The following is a 19,019-nucleotide window of genomic DNA, read 5'->3' as shown; positions in this document are numbered from 1 at the left end:
CTTCCAGGGCCAAGGAAAACCCTAAAAATTTCTCCGGAAATAAAAAGCAGCGGGCGACAAAGAAATGACTGGGAAGAGGGAGCGAGCGGCAGATGCCGAAGACTTCGTCGTCACCCTCGCCGGCCGTCACGCCGATGAACCCGTCCGTCAAGCCGCAACCCTTCGCATCCGTTCCCCGCCAAACCCTAACTCACAATCCGCCACTTTTAGAGGCTCATCCTTTGCTCGTCTTCGGCTACGAGATTGACCTCCTCGGATCCTCCTTCCACCACGGATTAGTCCTCATGGACGACGACCCCAATCCCCTACCCGTCGGGATCCAAGCCTACTCGCAGTCACCCTTCGCCTCCCTCCTCCGAGATGACGACGAAGAGAAGGAGACTGTGGAGCGGATAAAACAGTCATGGACAGTTGGTGCTAGGTTCTATGGGATCCCTGAGGCATTCATCCGAGTTTGTGTATCCTCCTGTCCGGTGTGCTCCTTTTCATCTTCCTCACTAACATCTCCTGGAGGCAGCAGCTTGTCACGGTCCAAAAGGCGACAATTTGAATACACTGAATCCTTTGAAGTGCCTGCAAAGGATGTGCAATGCTATCTGCAGAAGTTTGCAGCCCAGTACAAGGTAGTGCTTTGCATCTGCCAAAAGTATATAAGATACAAGCCATTCACAGCAGAGGTGAAGGACTATGCCTGTCACCGAGCAGGGGAACCGTCATCAGCATCTGCTTGACTGCTTCAGCAAAGAAAGCTAAGGTTTTGAAAAGGGAACCATACCAGTCAAAGCGTTGTGGCTGTGGGTTCCGGATAAGAGCCATTGTTCCAATTATGAACTACAATGATAAAGACAAAACTTTTGTGTACCAGGAGGAAGCCACTGCTATATTCAAGCTATATGCAATTCATACTGGACACTAACCGGTCCACTTGATGGAAATGCTAGGATCATCCACCGGCTAGTTGGGAACAAGGGGGCTTATGAATTCGATTCAGATGCTTACAGCATTAGGAAGGACACAGATCCCGGCTTGTTTCCTAGCCTTATAGGCAAGGATGATACAGGGGATCCTTGTCATGCAGTTATGCAGCATGTTCAGGATCCCAAGGTCGAAGTTGGTCTGCTCGAAGAACAAATTGCTCAAATGAGTATTCGCTGGGTTTATTAGCACAGGAGTTGTCTGATATCCTGCACAGGTTGAAGCTGCTGGGTGGAGGAATGCACAACTGTGAGGGACCACTGGTGGTAGATAATGATGATGTTGCAGAATGGAGAAAGGAGTGCACTCACCATCTTAACAAGCATGATGGTATATTTAGTAAGGAAGCCGAGATAATTGAGGAAGAGGATACAAACTTTGGTTCAGATCTAGGAACTATTGTGCCATGGAATAGGATGACAGAAGATTGCCAAGACAGGAAGTTGCTTATGAGGGAGAACATGAAGCCTGATAAGTGGCTGTTAAAAGAAGATTGCAGTGACTTTGATGAGAAAAGTATTCACCGTTGTGGTGCAGATGAGGAGTTGAAGTTAAAAACCTTGACTGATTCCAGTCTCGTAGGGATGCAAGTGGATGGTTTTTATGCCAACAGTTCCAAGTGGTATGATCACCAGGTGGTTTGGATCCTAGCACAGATTGTGCAGATAGCAGTTTTAGGCATGGAAGAATCTTATGAAACAAGGGTTTGCTTGTTTTTCCCTTCTCATAGATTTCAAGGAAAGGACTTGTAAATTCTGTTTATACTCAAGTTGGAGACCTACCACTCTACTATTAGTACTAGGTTTCAGGTGGATGCTCCCCCAAGCTTTGATAAATGCAGGTTGGTTTTATTGATCCAAACATAATTTGTGTTTTTTGTTGACAAACAGAATATTATCTGTCACCTTTCCATTTGTTGTCCTTTTCTGTATATTGACATATTATGCTGCATGGTTGTCATATTTAAACCATTATGAATTGAGCCTGGTTAGACAACTTTTCAAATCAAACCCTAAACCATTATAAATTGAGCATGGTATATAAGAACATCGTTGTATAGATGAATATCCTAATTAATTATTTTCAAGGCCAGAATTTTGTGCCTTCTACTGGTTGCTTTATCTTACACAACTGTACAACCTATTACATTTGTCTGAGATCACAAACAATTTTCAAGGTACCTAACATTGTATGCTCATTGACCTAAGTTTTAGTAATTCCCTGGGTTTTCCCCAGGTTCTATGCATATTGTATTTTGCAAATTTAGGTACTTTTTGTAGCATGATTGGTTAGGACAATATCCTATTTTATCAACGTGCATTATTATGTAATTGCAGTTTCCAATTTGAATTAGCTTCAATTGTCTGTATCTAGAAGTTTATACAATTCAACAGGCTGTGAGATTCATCTAATATGCAATTTCTAGTATATATCTTCTTTTAATCTTATGTATCTGAAGCTGTTCAATCGAAGAACTAACCCAAAAAAAAAAACACAAACACCTATGCAATTTCAACTCTTTTAATCTTATCTGTGTGAACTTTATAGAAGTTGTTATTTTACGTATCTGGTTTTATTTCTTTCCTGTATCTCTCTGTTTTGGACTGGATAACAGCTGCTATCTAGTTCTGTTTTGTACTGGATTTGGTAGCTGCTTCTCCTTTTCAGTTTGAGTTGTATGTATTCTTCCATTCTAGCTTCAAACTAGTGTTAATAGATATTTTAGTTCTAGTATATCAATTCCAGCTCGTATCTGTTGCTGTTATTTTTGTATTAAAATCACTTGAAACTATCAGTTTTAGCTGCTTTGAAGCACTATTTTGCTAACTAACTATTCCTGTATCAATTACTACTTCAGCTACTATTTTATCAGTTCAGCTTGTGTAGATTGCTTAAGCCCAGCTTCTTCAAACTAGTGCTTATAAATATTCAGATTTTTTGTATTAAATCTAGCTCGTATCTATTACTCTTGTTCTATTCTGCTAATTATTTCTTTTTTTTTCTGCTGCTGCTATTCAATTCAAGCTTTTATCCATGTTTCAGTTCCTTTTTCTCTTTGAGAAACAAATAGAATGGAGAAGGGTCTGAACGGAGAAAGACGATATGGTCAGAAAAAGTTTGGGAAGAGGCGAAGTTTTGAATTATGAGATCAAATCTGACATGACATGCTGAAAAAGAGATACGAGATCAAAGACTTAGATATCGTATCGAAGTAGAGAAAGTAATTATTTGTCTTATTATTAGATTTTTGTGGTGACTTTTAATTCTAATTATTTGGAGGAAATTAATATAAAAAATCAGAAACCGAATTAAACAAAGTGATTGGCTGAATGTATAATATACAATACAGACTTATATCTGTTACAAACTTTTTCCAACTTGCTTAATTATATTTGTACATGCCAAAAGTTTAAAATTAGAGAAATTTATGGGACGATGTCGTCAAAATTGGAAGGGATCAACGGCGCCGGAACACGTGCTCCTCCTTGGTATCGTGGTCAACGTGGCGAATCCACCGGCTGCGGCCGCCTAAGCTTGGCCCCTTCCCGACGCCCACGTGAAGCACCTCCACGCCGCTCCCGATCGGAAGGTACGTCCGCCGCACCAACCTCGTGCCGGCGGCCAGCACCCCAGCGGCGCCGCAGCGCTTCCGGACGCCGGCGGCGCCCTTGCAGACCATCACCATCCCCCTCGCGCCCGGGCGCGCAGCCCGCATCACCGTCCCCGCGTCCCGCCGCCGGCAGTCCACCACGACCAGGTCCACCCCCTCCATCGCCGCCATCGCCTCCCCCGCGTCCCCCACCAGCACCTCCGCCGCGGCGTCGTACTGCGCCGCCACCTCCTGGGTGGGGACCACGCAGACGTGCCGGCCCCCGGTGTGCTGGACGGCGGCGTCGAGAGCGAGGGAAGTAGCCGGGCCGGCGTCGTGGGCCCAGGCCTCGACGACGAGCTGGGCTCCCCAGCCGCCGGCCATGGCGGCCACGAGCTCAGCCACGCTGGTGTCGTCGAGGCGTCGGCCGGCGAGGGCTTTGACGGCGGCGACGTAGGCCTTGACGGCCGTGTCCGGGCACCAAACGAGCTTCATGGATGGGTCTGGGCTCTGGATTTGGATTGAAGTCGTGGAAGAAGAAAGAAAAGCGTTTAATGGGGAACCGAGTGGGGGACAAAAGGAGGCATTTAAAGTGGAGATAGAGGAATAAAGAGTTGAAATGAGGATTATAATAATATTTTCTAGGAACGTTGACATTCTATTTTTTTAATTTCTTTTTCTATTTCTATTTTATCACAACAACTTGGCCTCCAAGTTTCATGTTTGTTTCCAAACACAATTTTGATTTTTATATATTTCATAAAATTGTCGACTAGAACCATGACAAAAGGCAAAGAAAAAACACTTAACTAATTTATTAAATAATTGTTTATCTAAAAATCTCAACTAAATTTCACTTATTAGACTAAATTGAATAGAATCATGGTAAAAAGTTTTAAAAATTATCAAATTAATACCCATGTACTCTTTCAAAATCTTTCCCTCAAAAATCTATCCATGTTATTTTATGATATTCTAAAAAGGATCTAATATATTGTTAGATTTCAAAGCGTAAAACAAAAAAACTCATTATTATTTTATTATGTATGATAATATAGAAAATATTATTAATTACTATTTCTTAATTGGAAACTTGCGTAGATTTCTCGTAATCTGACGTTATCGCCATTACAAAAACGTGGATGTGGGAAGAAGTTGTCGATTGATTGATTTGGACGGAGGAGGAGGAAAATAAATAATTCAAAGTTTCTCAACTTGTTCTTTTCATATCGTTTAAGGCTCTTATTCTAACGACAAAACGCCAATATTATTATTTATTATACAAAAGCTGTACGTCAATAAATAATTTTCTCTAGATGGTCGCTCGTTGACTTTTCTTCCATCAAGTACAGGTGGATCCACGTGGTACGGATTAGGTCAAACGAGCATCTATCTTGGCACGGAGAAAACATTTTTATCTTTATTTTAGATTTTAATAAATTTTATGTTAATCTAATCTAAAGGCTTTGTAAATATACTCTTATTATCGTTTTAGCTTATCATGCATAACTAATTTAATTTGCATTTTCTTTTTTTATCACGATGACATATATTTAGATTTGCATTTGTTTACAATTCATGATATTTGTGCTATTTATTTTAGGGCAAAAGTTAAAAGGGCCTAAGCATTGATAAAATTCAAAAATCACACAGTTGGTCGATAAGAACAACACCAGACTTGAAGAGTAAACGCAGGTAATAATCTGGAAAAGGAATGAAACTAACTTCGAGATAAGAACTACCAATTGGAACGATTGCTTGCAAAATCAGAAATGACATAGTAAGATCATTTCGAATTGGCATAAAGTGAAGTGACATGACATGCTACGATCATCAAGAGATCAACATAAATGCTTGATCCTGAGCAAACAGAGGATTTCCAGTTAGCTCAGGAGAAGAGTGATTGATAAATGATGTGAACAATGTAATTTCCTTTAAAAGTAGACTAGGATTCTTGCACACAAAAAGAAAAAACTGAAAAAAGGGGCCACTTTCTGTGGCATTGCAATCTCCGAGATTCAGAGAATTTATGAGCAAACAGTAATCAGAGCAAAATTTGAATTACACTCCCCTCAGTGGTGGCCTTTGACCTCAGCTTGTTGGTCAGACTTTGCCTTAGCCTACAGGAAAAACGAGATACTCATCATTAGCTATAAACATAGATCACAAGAGATCATGCAATTATTAGCAAATTAAGGTGACCAATTATATCCATTCCATGCATTTATTCCTTGTCCTAATATAAAAGATTTAGAAAAATGGGCTAGTTTTCATGAAAACAATTAGCAAGCGCATGAAAATATATGAATTCAACTTCACGTATCCAGAAAATAAATGAATTCAACAATTTGAAAGCATATAGTTGATGCCCAGAGAGCATGCAAACAAGTGATAATAGTCATTGAAGGGGGCAAGGAAAGATTGAAGCCAAATAGGTAAATTAAAGAAAAATATCAAAAAATGACAAATTCAATAATTTGTAATATAAAATAAGTATGCTGTATTCCCGTGGTAACTGACTAACCACCACCTGCTGAAGTTCCACTATGGCGTCTAAATTACAAAGCTAGCTGGAAGATAAGGAATGTGTTACCATTGTCACAACACTGTCAACCTGAGAGAACCAAATAATTTATTTTGTTAGGATCAAAAGCTGACCCAAAATGCTTTAACTGATTAATAGGTTATACACTCACCTAAATCTCCTAACTCACTTAATTAGCTCACAATTCCCCCATGTGAGTCTAAACTCGGGAGGCAAAATCATGGGGATTAAAACCAATCCATGCATGTCTCAGAATCACCCATAATCAGCAGCTGTGACAACATCAGATACCCAGGCCAATGATAGATGTGTCATCGCAATGACATCCCTTTTCTAATATCTTCATGGCTACAATTTAGGTTCATTCCGAATACCAATATGTTGGTGCAATCATGGTTTTGATGTTTAGGCTAATTTTGAGTTATGAAATATTAGAGATTTCACATGTATGTCAAGCATTGTAGGTGCAATGGTGTAAATCTAAAATCGACAAGAACCAGACCATGCTAGGCAAGGAAGTCCAGAATGGTCGGTGACCAGATTCTTAATCTCCAACCAAGATCATGTTGAACCCTTTTAAAAATACAGTGTTTACGAATTTTTAATATTCCACCAAGATCAGAGAATGTTTGAAGACTCTCATGCAGATATTTTCAGGGGTTTCAGTTAAGAATACAATTATGGTGGTGCAAGGGCTACTGAAACAAGTGCAGGCTGCAAAGAACAAGGCAATCTGATGATACGATGCTCACATTTTGGTGTAAAGAAGTTTGGTACTCATAATACAGATTTGGGTCAACAATGGATGCTAATGACCAACAAAGATTTGCAATTGTCTCCATAAATCATCAAAAATAAAATAATCATTAGCAGGATGTACAAATGTAGACATGAGGTTCTGAAATACAATGCATTACATTTAACTACCGAAGTAATTGAAATACACAAGATCACCAAATAAAGTGGAAAAAAACAAAATGTAAAATCTTGTGATGTCTAGATTAGATAGCATTTGCTACTATGAAGGGGCATCCAAAGCACAGATTTATTTTGATGTGAAATCTTGTGATATCTAAAACAAGCAAAAGAACATCCAAAACACTTCTTTTGAATATCGTCTGAGGATAAATTCAACAAAGATCCAGACGAAACAAAAAAGCGTGAAAAATATATTCATTCTCAACAACTAAAAACATTCATATAACTGCTATGAAGCCAAAGGCCAGATACGTCTCCTATTAAGTCCAACAAAATTCAGTAAAGCAGCAACAAAAATATAAGTAGAAAGTCAAAGCCAAAAATTTGTGGCGAATTCAAGCTGCATAACGTTTTTGCGCCTCTAGTTTACCAAAATCTTCCTTTTTTTCTTGCCAACAAAGATGATTGTTCGAACATTTTCTACGGTCCATTGAAAAGAATAGAAATCGAACAAGAAAAAAAAAAGTTGAACTCCATTCCTATGTTCTAGCAAAGAGTTCAGATCAGGGTTAAAAAAACTCCAATTTCCGATGTTTCAGAATTCACACGCAGGACAACTAGATCCGTAAGGATTACAAAGAATAGTGACGGGGATGTAAATCATTATTATTCTGCAATCAATCGAAATCCTGGAGTTCAGACCAAAATACCCAACAAAAGCGGCATGCAACCGCGACAACAGATCAGATTGCATACCTTGAGATACGAGAGCTTTAAGCTGCCGTAGACAACTCCATAGGCGAAAGCCGATGCGCGAGCCACCTATCACATTCGATCCATCAACCAAAGAAACACAAGAAATGAGAAGCGAAGGAAAAAAATAGAGAGAGAGAGAGGATGAGATGGAGACATACGAAGGCGAGGGTGCTGACGCCGGAATAAGGACCTGGAATCGCCATGAAGATCCTTCGATTGGAAGACGAAACCAAACGAGCGAGCGAGCGTGGAATAAAAAGCAGAGAGAGATGCGGTCGCTCGAAAGCCCTAACTAAACCTATTTGATCAAAGCCATTGATGACTGATCTAACGGTTGAAAATTAGGGTGGAAATATATTTTCTTCTTGTTTTTGCATTTATTATAATTAAGTAAGTTAACCAGCGGCCTCAACGCTACCGACTCTTTAGACAAGTATTCAAATCACATGAAAATTTTTTGATACCTACGTTATAAAATAATAATAATAATAATAATAATAATAAAATTTCATTTTTCAAAAAAATTCAATGGAAATTATATCTTTCATTGAGGATAAATCTAAGCCCCCGAAACAATTCAATGGAAAATTACAAAATCAGACAATACCCTCTTGCATCGCGATTAATTGCAGTTTCTCGATTTACAAAATGATCGTGAGACCGATCGTGTAAAACCGTTAAAGTGTCGAGGGAATTCTGGAAACAAATGTCATTTTAAAAAAATATAAATAGATTTAAAAGAAATGTTCAGTTCCTGCAGAAGAACACCAATTTATGAGAACAAATATAGCTATATTTTAGAGACATGCAAAAATATTGAGTATTTATTATTAAAATTGAATGCATGGTTTGATAAATTGCCAATTAAAAAACTTTTTTTTTCTCTTCCTCATGCAAAATTAACTAGTACATGCAAATTTTCTTGAACTTAGAGACATGAATAGAAAAAATGGATAAAACAAACAATATGATAGAAATCAGTAACCTCGCGGAGCAAAATCCATAGGTTCGTGGCCCAACATACAAAATGGTATAAAATTAAAATCCCACCTTCATTAAATGGAAAACAAAAGTAGCAGACGAAGTAAATAGAACTTGTCTCGATATCTAAACTGATCCAACATAAGATTAATACGACGAGCATATCTCAGGAATGAGACATGAAATTTCTTCCGAAATTAAAATACCAAGCATAAGAGTCCTTAGCACATGCAATCTAGACCTTGTCTGCCTTGGAAGCAGTGGCCGCAGCCTGTCCCCTGAGCCGACCTGTTCTCCTTGCAGCAATAAGACCGACCTTCTGGCCAGGGGGTGCATCCCGGCGAACGGTGGAGGCATGACCGATGTGCTGGTGGTTACCTCCTCCGTGGGGATGCTCAACGGGGTTCATAGCCACACCACGGACCTTCGGCCAACAGTTTCTCTTCACTCTAAACTTGTGGTATGCGTTGCCAGCCTTGAGGAGAGGCTTCTCAGTTCTACCACCACCAGCAACCTGCCCAATCATGGCACGACAGTTGCTCGGTACAATCTTCTTGGCACCAGATGGAAGCTTGATCCTGTACTTGGGTGAGGACAAATGCTATTGGTATGAAGATATAAAGAATTCTACTGAAAGATGCAAAAGGTGATAATACTATCAAATGTTCAAAAAATGTTGCAATGGTAGAAGATCTAATGAACCAGCACAAAAAAAAAGCAACTAGGTAATCCCAGAGAGATGAACATCTACTGAAAGCATAAAAACAACACCAATGAGCATTGTTGACAGAACATTTAACAAACACCTTATATGAACTTAGATGGGCATTATTGTTCAAATGATGTTAATCCCATAAATCAATGTCATAAGGACAAATATGATCACTATACTTGCAATACTGAGTGATGGATAAACAAAGAAGAGTGATCATAGCATCAGATTTCTACCTATTTAACATTTTATCTGTTAGAGATGCAAAATCTGAGCATCTTATCGCTACAAATATTAACACATTTGTGTAAATTCAAATACTATTAGTTCTCTACATGTGAGATTAAAATATGAACCATATTAACAATTTGTGGAAGTATAGATTATATAATGAATTATTAAGTTTAACTGGGCATGGCATGCCTTTTGTCTTCAGACTAGTTTCACCTATTCTATAGCTACCAGCAAGCTTTTTGCAATGCACCCAGGACAAAATTGTTGGCAAAACATTCTGACAAAAACCAAAGAATATGAACACAATGACCTCACCGATCGCTCTGTACAGTTAGTTTATAAGCTAAACAGGGAACCTAAACACCATCATAATTATATATCTGAGAAATCGTGATTAGGCAAAAAGTTGCGGTGGGAACACCAGATTCGGGTGACGAGCTTCATTTCATGAAAAAACGGAATGTAATTTCACCTACAAAAATGCTTTAAATTCTCTGATATTATATACCAATTGTTCCAGTTCACATTCCTTGGCTACATGCTAAATTCCTCTATTCTGATGTCATAGCAGTCTCTACTATAATCTCACAATTGATTGCTGAGTAAAAATCCTCATTAATCTACTCGGAATAATCTAGTAGTAGAGTTCCCACGAAACTAATACACAAGTACATATCTTGTGACAAAGATCAGTATTGTACAGTAACGTGGATCAGTATAAAATCAGTTCTATTAGAAATCTAACATAATCTCAATTTCAGATCTAAAAGTACAGTCCAAAACAAGTAATACTGAGAAGAGGGGCAACAAGGGGCAAGAGACAACCTGCTTGTACCATTATCAGGGTTGTGGCTGATCACGATGGCATAGTCACCAGAAGCGCGGGCCAGGACACCGCGGTCGCCAACGTGGTGCTCGACGTTGCAAACGACGGCACCCTCAGGGATGGAGCGGAGAGGGAGGACGTTACCGACCATGAGATTAGCCTTGCGACCGCAGTAGACGAACTGACCGGTGTACATGCCCTCTGCAGCGATGAAGAGCTCCTTCTGGAGCTTGAAGCGGAAAGGGTGTCGGAAGGTGACGCGGGCGAGTGGCGCGCCACGGCCGGGATCGTGGATGATTTCGGTGACGACGCCCTTGAGGTACCCATTGCGCTCCCCGTAGTCGAGGCTCCGGAACCTAGCCGGCCCCTTGCGGTGGTGCGTGTGGGACTTGAAAACCGACCCTGCTCCCTTCCTCTGCGCCCGGATCACTCGTCCCATGTCGGCGCTGCAGAGGCGGCGACGAGCGAAATGGAGAAGGAAAGACTAGGGTTCGCGAATCAACGGGGACCGAAATATATATAGAGAGATCGCTACGACAAGGAGCGGAGCCCGCAGCTCTTGCTGCTGCGCGGTGGGTCGCCCTAATTTAAACGGCCTCGATGCTAAATGATGTGTCTCCAGGGACCGTTGGATTTGCGGGCCCAGAGTACGCAGATTTTGGGCCTCTTATTGGGCCATAAGTCTAAATCAGCCCATCGCAAAGCGGAAGATAAGGCAAAGCAAAGCAGCTTCCTCTGTCGTGGCCTTTCTCTGTAACCCAGGCGTCCATGTTACGTGGTAGATAAGCTTATCCTTTTAAGAGCCGAGAGATATGTGACTGAGGAAGTGAGAGTGCTCAGTAATTTGATAGCGGATAGCATTCCAAAGTTGCCACTGATCGAGGGGTTTTCTAGTCAAGAAAGAAACCAGTCGTCTACTTAAAAGGACAACCTTAAAGCTCTGGCACACTCGCACTGAATTCTTGAGGTTTCAGTCATGAGCTCGGCTGGTGGAGTCGCTTCCTGTCTCGCACCAGTGGGCGTCAAAGGCTTTGGAGCCCTCGACGAGGTCAGTTTCTTCTCTTTTTTGTTTCCTTAAGGGAAAACTGCTTCGAATTTACGTCTTGTTCTTGTATTCAATGAGGAAGATGAAGGACAGAGGCGTGCAGGAGACAGCAGAGACCGTAAGAAAGGCAACAGAGATGAGAAAGGAAGAAGGTGAGCTGAGGGAGAGATTGGAAACACCACGTTTTGCGCTGGAATTGGATGGCTTGCACTGCTTTGAGACTTTGATAACACGCTAGTTGATGATGAGCAATGGATGTTAAAAGGAAACATATTACTTAATAATCTCTGATTCTCAAATGTATCCTTTAATTTTGCATCTTACCAATGAAAAAATGAAAATGAGCATCGAGAATTAAACTTGAGAAATGCATAAACCTGATTATATTTCCCTTTCAAACAGTATAATACAGAATAACTTTTGGCTCTGAATTCAAAACTTTGTGGCCTCGAGAGCTTTATTTCTTTGTCATGTACAACCAATCCAATTCTTAGTCCTTAAAATCTGAAACTAATTACGAGAGATATGTGAATGCAAGATAGAAGAAACAAAGGCTATACACCATGATGATATTTGTAAAGACTAGTGAGAAAAATTATAAGAACTAGTGCACACTCTTCTCAACCTCTCACATGAGAAGGGGAAAAAGAAAAAGACCAATGTGGCTGATACTTAGGAATGCCTGTATGCATTCAATTTATGGTCCTTTATTCAGAAGGATCACAATCTTCTACCGCAGATCCCTGCAAACCTTCTTGCAACACCGAAAATAACAGCCTTGGTCAATAGACCATGGTCGAAGCTACAGGCGACGGCAACAACACCAACAACAATAAGAAACCTAGGTATGTTACTAGCCCAGTCCTTTTGCTTCTCGGCCTCCACAATATCAGCTGATGAATTGGTGCCGGTCTCAAGTGATCTCAATTTATCAGCATCAAACTTGGTGTTGATTTGTGACATCAAAGCAAAATGGGATAATGGCTCATTGGACCTCCTGGCAGCTTGGTAGGCTCGAAGGCCGGGTTCTATCTTCTTGACACAGCCCCACATTCCCTGACGAATACCTAGCTTCGCGATCTCCCACGGGATGCCCATGTCCTCGTGATGAAACAGAAGAATCTCACAAGCAGTCATACTGCCATCTTTTTTTGACTCAACTGGATGAAACATAATATCAGAAAAACTTCAGTTGTTTGAGATGGTTAGTGAAACTTAAGAAGTCATTACTTTCCTAGATATATTGACGAAAATCAACATGTAGAAGAGTGTGCACCTGCACGAATGCACCAGCTCGAATAATACAAGTCAACACGTCTTGGTTTGTTTCGCCTAGGTACATCTGAGCATGGCACTCCCTGAAAGAATCTAGTGAATGGTTAGTGAGCTGAAAAGTTGTCACAAGCCTACAGCAGCTACAAAAGCCTACACCACACTTGATCTCGGCAGAAGAAAGGAAGAACAGAACAGATATGTTTCATGATATTGATGTTGTCTGTTTGTTGTTCCTTTTCATTGCACAGATTGTCATGGTGAAGCCCATTATTAAGTACAAACAGAAAGTATATATGCCAAACAAACAAATAGAGGACATATGACCTCAAAAGGTGATATCTGTTTCTTGCCGGGGAGGAACTACAGACGGCAAGTTCTGCGACTACTAGTTCAACTATGGGCTTCAGCTAGGCAAAATTCAGCACATCTTGGTTCATGAAGGAAATGACAAGGTAACGAAAAAGAAAAGGTTGGCTAGAGATGCATAAGGAATTCTGTCAAGAAGAGGGAGAAGGCATTAACTGTATTGCTCAGGCAATATTAACACCAGCTGGATGGGATAAGGCAAGCACTGGGATGTATGTTGAGTAGTGGAAGGTAGAATTTGGATCAACAAGTTTATGACATATTCACTTATGCTCAACGAATGCAAGATTTTCTACTATGGCAACCATCATAATATACGGAAAAAAAAAGAACTTCATTATGTGGAGAAGGAACGTTTGATCATATTTGCTCGATTGATAGCATATTACATAATTTATGCTGGGAAAGCAGGCCTCCCTACCTTTGTTACACAATAGAAAGTTCGTGCTGACTCCCATATGCGGCGACCAATAATATACTCCCTGTCGCTGCAGAAGAAAGGAAACTGCACAAGAATAAAGATAATAAACAAACTGCAATTGTGGTTGGTTAACAGTTCATGATCAATTATACCTTTCGAACCCATTGAACCACCATTGTCCCTGTGGTCATGCACTCCTTCAGTGTGGTATGTTGGAGGAGCATATCATCCCAACCATTCTTGATCCGGAAATCATCATCCCAAAAGAACTCCCTCAATGTTTCTGGCACAGTGTCCTCATATATAGTGCTGCTACGATACTGAGGGGGTCCAGTCTGTAAACATTGCAACAAAGTTCATAACTGATGAATGCTCCAGTTAAAAGCTGAATCCAAGTCAATACTAAAAGCACCTTGCCAACCAAATTTTGACAATCTATGCAAATCTTACTAAGGCCCATAATCAAACTCCTAAAAGGAAGTTATCTATAAAGCATCGATCAGGCGAGAACCCTAAATCTAGATCAAGAAAATGAAGCACCTTCCATATGAAAATGGTAAGCATGGCAAAGAATTGAAGCCTTGTTTTCCCTACCTCGGGCTCTCTTTTCCAAGCTTGATAAGCCATGCTAGACAAGGACTTATCCATCATCTTCTGCCACGCCGGCCCCCCATCCGTCTCCTCCACCAACCGGAACAGGTGTTCCATATCCGCATCGGTCACCACCGGTTCCTCACTCCTAAAAATTATAATAAAAAACAATTATTTAGTTTTGCATAACAAGAGAACGATAACAATGGAAAAGCAGGCAAAGAAATTTACATCTTTTCATCCGCCCTGGTATCGACTGCCTGAGCCGACAACGAGCTGGAGGCAACTGAGGGCGTGGAATCATTCATAGGAAGACGAAGCGATTCCCTCTCGGCGCCTACCAGCTCGGTGGCCCACCTGGGCCGCCACGCCCATCCAAGCAGCACTCCGGCGACGACGGCAGTGCAGAGTGGGAGGGCAAAGAGGGCGAGGAATGCAGCTACATCCCCCGCCGTGGGATTCCGTAAGATCTCCACCAAAACGGCAAGAACCGAAGCCATGGTAAGGAGAAAGCCTTAGAAAGAAGAAGAAGAAGAAGAGAATGTTTGGGTGGGCGGGGGCGCAGCGCAGTGGGAGTTGGAGGCGGCGACGAGTGGAAGGAGGAGGTGGCGGAAGAAGAGGACGAAGAAAAAGGGAGAGAAAATGAGGCGGAGGGAGGAGAGATCGAAAGATGTGGCGGAGGAAGAGATAAAAGAGATAGGGGATAAGGCAGGAAGGAGGCGGAGATGAAGAGGTCTGCGATTGCGATTCGGCCTCGGTGTCGGGACCCGCTTCCTTTTATATGGGCCGTTGTAGATGATAAAATAAATACACGATAATATTTCTATGGGAAAAAAATTGAAAATGAAATTCCTCAAAAAGCCCATTACTTAATTTAAAACATGTTAATTATTATCTAATAAATAAATTTTATATTATTTACTTATTCTAAGAATTTACAATTTTATAACGGCATTTTACTATAGCAAAGTTGCTATAATCAAATAAAATTTTAATTAAATAAATAATTATTTGAACCTTGTTCTATGCCTCATATATCTTTTGAATGGGTCAAACAAAAATAAAATTCATTAATTTTTTTTTGCCCCTAAACTAGATTAAATTTGTAAATAATGGTAGACTATTTATTCTATAGTATTGGCAGAAGTACAAAATAATATTGGATTCTAAAATCAAGTTAGATTATAGAATTTCGATAAATCTAAAATACAGTTTAACCAATTATATATACACATTTAAAAGTCGATGATCTTCGGTAATTTAGTGTCATTTTTTCAGGTGCAATAAATGTTGTTGCAAGATTCATTGATGCCGGTCTCCTGAAGATTGAAAAGAACATTGTTTCAGATTTGTTGAAATTTGATCATTATTTACTTCAACAAATATAAATATGTCCGGTCATAATCAATTTACCTATGTCTAAGAATAATTACTGTTTGTATATTTCTTGTGGACCAGAAAGAGAGAGAGAGAGTGAGAGACAGATCATCTTGAGATGGATTGATTAATTTTCAGTCGTCTTCAGTTAATTAATTCTGCTTTCGATCATGCATGCATCTCTCCAACCTCAACTAATTCTGCTCATATTAATTATTGTTGTTATGGCTTAGTTATTGATGGGTGTTTATAGCCAAATGTTCAGTATTTTTGCTCAGTAGACATATATAGCTAGCTACATATTTTAGCAATTGATCTAGCTAGAGAAGCCTGCATTATATTGAACACCCAAGTCCACATTATTCTTATCAGATTAATTAATTATGGCGTTCATGTGGAAGCGTGCTTAACTTGCCGTTTAAGAATTCACCCTAGCTTCACTAAGATCAACGATAGAAGAGCTTGAAAAGGTGCATGTGTTAAATTTGTCCCCTCAAAATAGCTTAATTGAACTAAGCTAGATTTTCACAACCTCGGCCAACATGTGTGTGTGTGTGTGTGTGTAAGTTACCATAATTCTTGCAAACTCTAAAAATTTAAAAATATTATAAAGATAGGAATAGATTGTTAAGGATTGATGGTCGAATTAAAAAGATGGAGTTGAATGGGCAATGCTAAATTGTTGCAAAGTCAAGATTAAACATAAAATATAATAGCAGCTAGCAATTCTTATCTATATGTGTGAGTGATATCATTAACAATTCATGTGTCAGTGTAATCATATATACACTAGTGATCATGTTCCGATTAAGATATTTTAATATATTTAACAAAGAATTTAAGTTAGATTTATTTATATTATTGATATGTGCATAAAGTTTAGAGAGATTTAATAGGATGTGCATGAAGTTCACAGACCTTATTAAACTCAACAGGGTTGAATATGATTATTAAAGTGACCAAATTAATAGCTTAGAGATACGATGAAAATCAACAATGGATGATTTAAGACATCTAAAAGACCAGAAACATTGAGCTAAAATTTAATAATACAAAAGTGTTCAGGTAAATCGTGTTGACTTACTTCCGTGTCCAGGTCTGGCATTTCATGTTGTCATGTCTCATTTTTCCTTTTTTTATTCTTGCTTTTCCAATTCGCCCATTCGCTCAATTATTGCCTGCACGCATGATGAACAGGGAGAAACAATTACAACTAGTAGGTTATTTACCGGCACAAAATTACTGCACAGAAGTTTTTACACAACACGATTACTGTTCAGGCTTCAGTCAGATATGATCTTAGCAAATAAAGACTCACCCTTTTGCTTGTTTCTTGAATCTCCCCAGCAAGAATAAACTCGTCCAATATAAGATATACCTGCCAAAGATTGTACTTACTCATCATCAGGGTTGTATTATATCAAAATAATAGTTGTAAAAACAGCATTTATGATTTCTCAAAATTCATGTTCAACTAATTCAAGAATATTATGCTCCCTCAGGGAAAACGTAAGTTAAGCCCTTGTGGAAGTTGAACACCAAATCTAGCTCACAAACATTGCTGAAGAAATGATCTAGAATCTCCACAAATAAATGGATGCACTCCAAGTAAGCTAACTCATTATCAGTGATATCAACGCACATTGAAAAGAAGAGTCCTGCATATCTTCTATAAATCACTTTGTGCGTACGGAACTGCATAAAGAAGCATGGTTGAATTAAGCGACACAAATATCATGAAATGATATGCTAAATGCCTAAGACAAATTATGTGATCCATGGCATAGGTTGAGTTATTATATTAAATATTTATATATTTGACCTATTTTATCCATATTGTGTGGGGCAAATAAGGGCGTACAAACTTCCACATTCCTTGTTTAAGCGGAGAGCTTCTCTTTAGTAGATTCCATAAGGAGTTCAAATAACCCATAACCCTGTCAAATGCTTCTGCCAAAAATTGCTCAAAGACAGTGCGCTGATGGTGAGTTGAAGATTATAATGTATCAGCAAATCCTATTACATTCAGTGGGAAATTCACATATTTGAGTCAAGCAGAGCCTCCCCAATGAGGAATCAATACCTACTGTTTTGTGTAGTTAAAGACCACAACTCTATTCGATAACTGTATAAGGTTCTAACTGTCTGAGAAAATCTGATCAATATCAAAGCCGGCCATGAATCAGTAACTTCAATAACTTTCTAACAATGCAGTACTATTGTATTAATAGAAATTAGTGGATATTTCTTTTTAGAGGGGATTAGACCAAGAAACCATCCATACCACATAGCAAATAACTCAGTAAGACAGGTCGTCAAAATGAATACATTGAGTATCAAGTCATAACAGTTCAGGCCATGAGATAAAATTTTGCAGCATACGTCACAAACAACATATAATCAATGCAAAATGAAGGAGGAAAATTTTCTTGCCTTAAACTAGCAGCATCACCAACTATAACAACGATCAGAAGGCAAAGTTTCTCAAACCCAGTTTACTTGATGTCTCCGGCAACATCAACATAAACAGACAGATAAACATGTTACAACCAAATTTCAACAAGAATACACTAAAGAGAAAACAATAATAAACAACTCAATTTATGTCTACATCGAGTTCTAATATCCAACAGATCTATTGCTACACTGTGTTGATCTGATAGATCTGAAATCGCATGTCTATGGTGCTTCAAAGAACCAAACGAAAATGACCAAGTATTGCAAAGAATGTTCTTTCATTACCTCGACAAAATTGGTGAACTTGGGATCCCTGTTGACCACTAGCCGATGAACCTACCGACGAAGAAAATTTCAAACTTCCTATCGAAGAAGAAGTGGAAAAGAGAAAATACAGAAAGCAAGAAAACACAGACCTCGAATTCGACCTTGTGCTTCTCGGAGTCCTCGAGGGGGACGTAGTACTTGGCCAGCCGAGTCTTGCCCTGCCGATTCTGCAGCAGAACGAATCGGATCTGGCCCAAGTAGAGCAGTTCGATGCGATCAGGAAACAAATTGTTATAAGAATTAAAGAAAGAAAACGATGGAAGGAAGATAGATTTACCATCTCGTCGTCGATTCTCCCGAAGAGGAAGCGAGGATCCTTCCTTCTCTTCTGTGTTGATCAATCTGTTTCCACTGTGGTGAGAGGAGCAAGTAATGGGCCATGTCCACAAATCAAGGCCCATTTATTTTAATGAATGACTTCTTATTGCTAATCGTATAAATTATTATAAATTTTTATTATAATGTGAATTGCGATAAAATTATATTTTAACTTTCTTAGTCGGCAAACAAATAAACACTTCAAACTGAGTGCACGAATGTGTATGGGTGGATCTACAAAGAACACATTATATTGACTTTAATGATTAATAATATTTGATCAATGAGGATATACTGAAAATAGG

General features: G+C 39.4%; 5 protein-coding genes and 1 pseudogene across 6 annotated transcripts; 1 reads left to right on the top strand and 5 right to left on the bottom strand.

Annotated features, from left to right (window-relative positions):
- The first annotated feature begins 39 nt into the window (after positions 1-39).
- On the top strand, positions 40-1,721 carry LOC141837647 (uncharacterized; annotated as a pseudogene).
- A 1,585-nt stretch (positions 1,722-3,306) lies between these two features.
- LOC141842037 (uncharacterized) lies at positions 3,307-4,144 on the bottom strand. Its single transcript, XM_074730253.1, has one exon. The coding sequence runs from the start codon at positions 4,058-4,060 to the stop codon at positions 3,434-3,436; it is 627 nt and encodes a 208-aa protein (XP_074586354.1). The 5' UTR covers positions 4,061-4,144; the 3' UTR covers positions 3,307-3,433.
- Positions 4,145-5,419: 1,275 nt separating this feature from the next.
- Positions 5,420-8,030, bottom strand: LOC141842107 (uncharacterized). Its single transcript, XM_074730321.1, has 3 exons — positions 7,943-8,030; positions 7,785-7,850; positions 5,420-5,685 (listed from the first exon to the last, which is right to left on the bottom strand). Exons 1-3 carry the CDS (start codon positions 7,985-7,987, stop codon positions 5,638-5,640), a joined length of 159 nt encoding a protein of 52 aa, XP_074586422.1. The 5' UTR covers positions 7,988-8,030; the 3' UTR covers positions 5,420-5,637.
- Positions 8,031-8,817: 787 nt separating this feature from the next.
- On the bottom strand, positions 8,818-11,072 carry LOC141842087 (large ribosomal subunit protein uL2). Its single transcript, XM_074730302.1, has 2 exons — positions 10,537-11,072; positions 8,818-9,343 (listed from the first exon to the last, which is right to left on the bottom strand). The coding sequence occupies exons 1-2, from the start codon at positions 10,974-10,976 to the stop codon at positions 9,001-9,003; spliced, it is 783 nt and encodes a 260-aa protein (XP_074586403.1). The 5' UTR covers positions 10,977-11,072; the 3' UTR covers positions 8,818-9,000.
- A 1,051-nt stretch (positions 11,073-12,123) lies between these two features.
- Positions 12,124-15,027, bottom strand: LOC141841405 (uncharacterized). 2 transcript variants are annotated; one of them, XM_074729574.1, is made up of 6 exons: positions 14,469-15,027; positions 14,239-14,394; positions 13,797-13,979; positions 13,645-13,728; positions 12,859-12,940; positions 12,124-12,742 (listed from the first exon to the last, which is right to left on the bottom strand). In XM_074729574.1, the coding sequence occupies exons 1-6, from the start codon at positions 14,733-14,735 to the stop codon at positions 12,303-12,305; spliced, it is 1,212 nt and encodes a 403-aa protein (XP_074585675.1). In that variant the 5' UTR covers positions 14,736-15,027; the 3' UTR covers positions 12,124-12,302. The 2 variants fall into 2 exon arrangements, with proteins under 2 accessions (XP_074585675.1, XP_074585677.1); XM_074729576.1 differs by having other exon boundaries at positions 14,239-14,383; positions 14,467-15,025.
- A 1,452-nt stretch (positions 15,028-16,479) lies between these two features.
- On the bottom strand, positions 16,480-18,996 carry LOC141836939 (AP-2 complex subunit sigma-like). Its single transcript, XM_074724416.1, has 6 exons — positions 18,674-18,996; positions 18,486-18,584; positions 18,355-18,405; positions 17,136-17,307; positions 16,931-16,992; positions 16,480-16,790 (listed from the first exon to the last, which is right to left on the bottom strand). The coding sequence occupies exons 1-6, from the start codon at positions 18,674-18,676 to the stop codon at positions 16,749-16,751; spliced, it is 429 nt and encodes a 142-aa protein (XP_074580517.1). The 5' UTR covers positions 18,677-18,996; the 3' UTR covers positions 16,480-16,748.
- Between the last annotated feature and the right edge of the window lie 23 nt (positions 18,997-19,019).

The sequence above is a fragment of the Curcuma longa genome, chromosome 11 (genome assembly GCF_044706935.1).
Source record: "Curcuma longa cultivar G26 ecotype Majalengka, Jawa Barat chromosome 11, ITB_CL_G26_1.1, whole genome shotgun sequence".
NCBI lineage: Eukaryota > Viridiplantae > Streptophyta > Magnoliopsida > Zingiberales > Zingiberaceae > Curcuma > Curcuma longa.
Note: the sequence above shows the minus strand (reverse complement) of the source record. Positions and strands in the feature narration are given on the sequence as shown.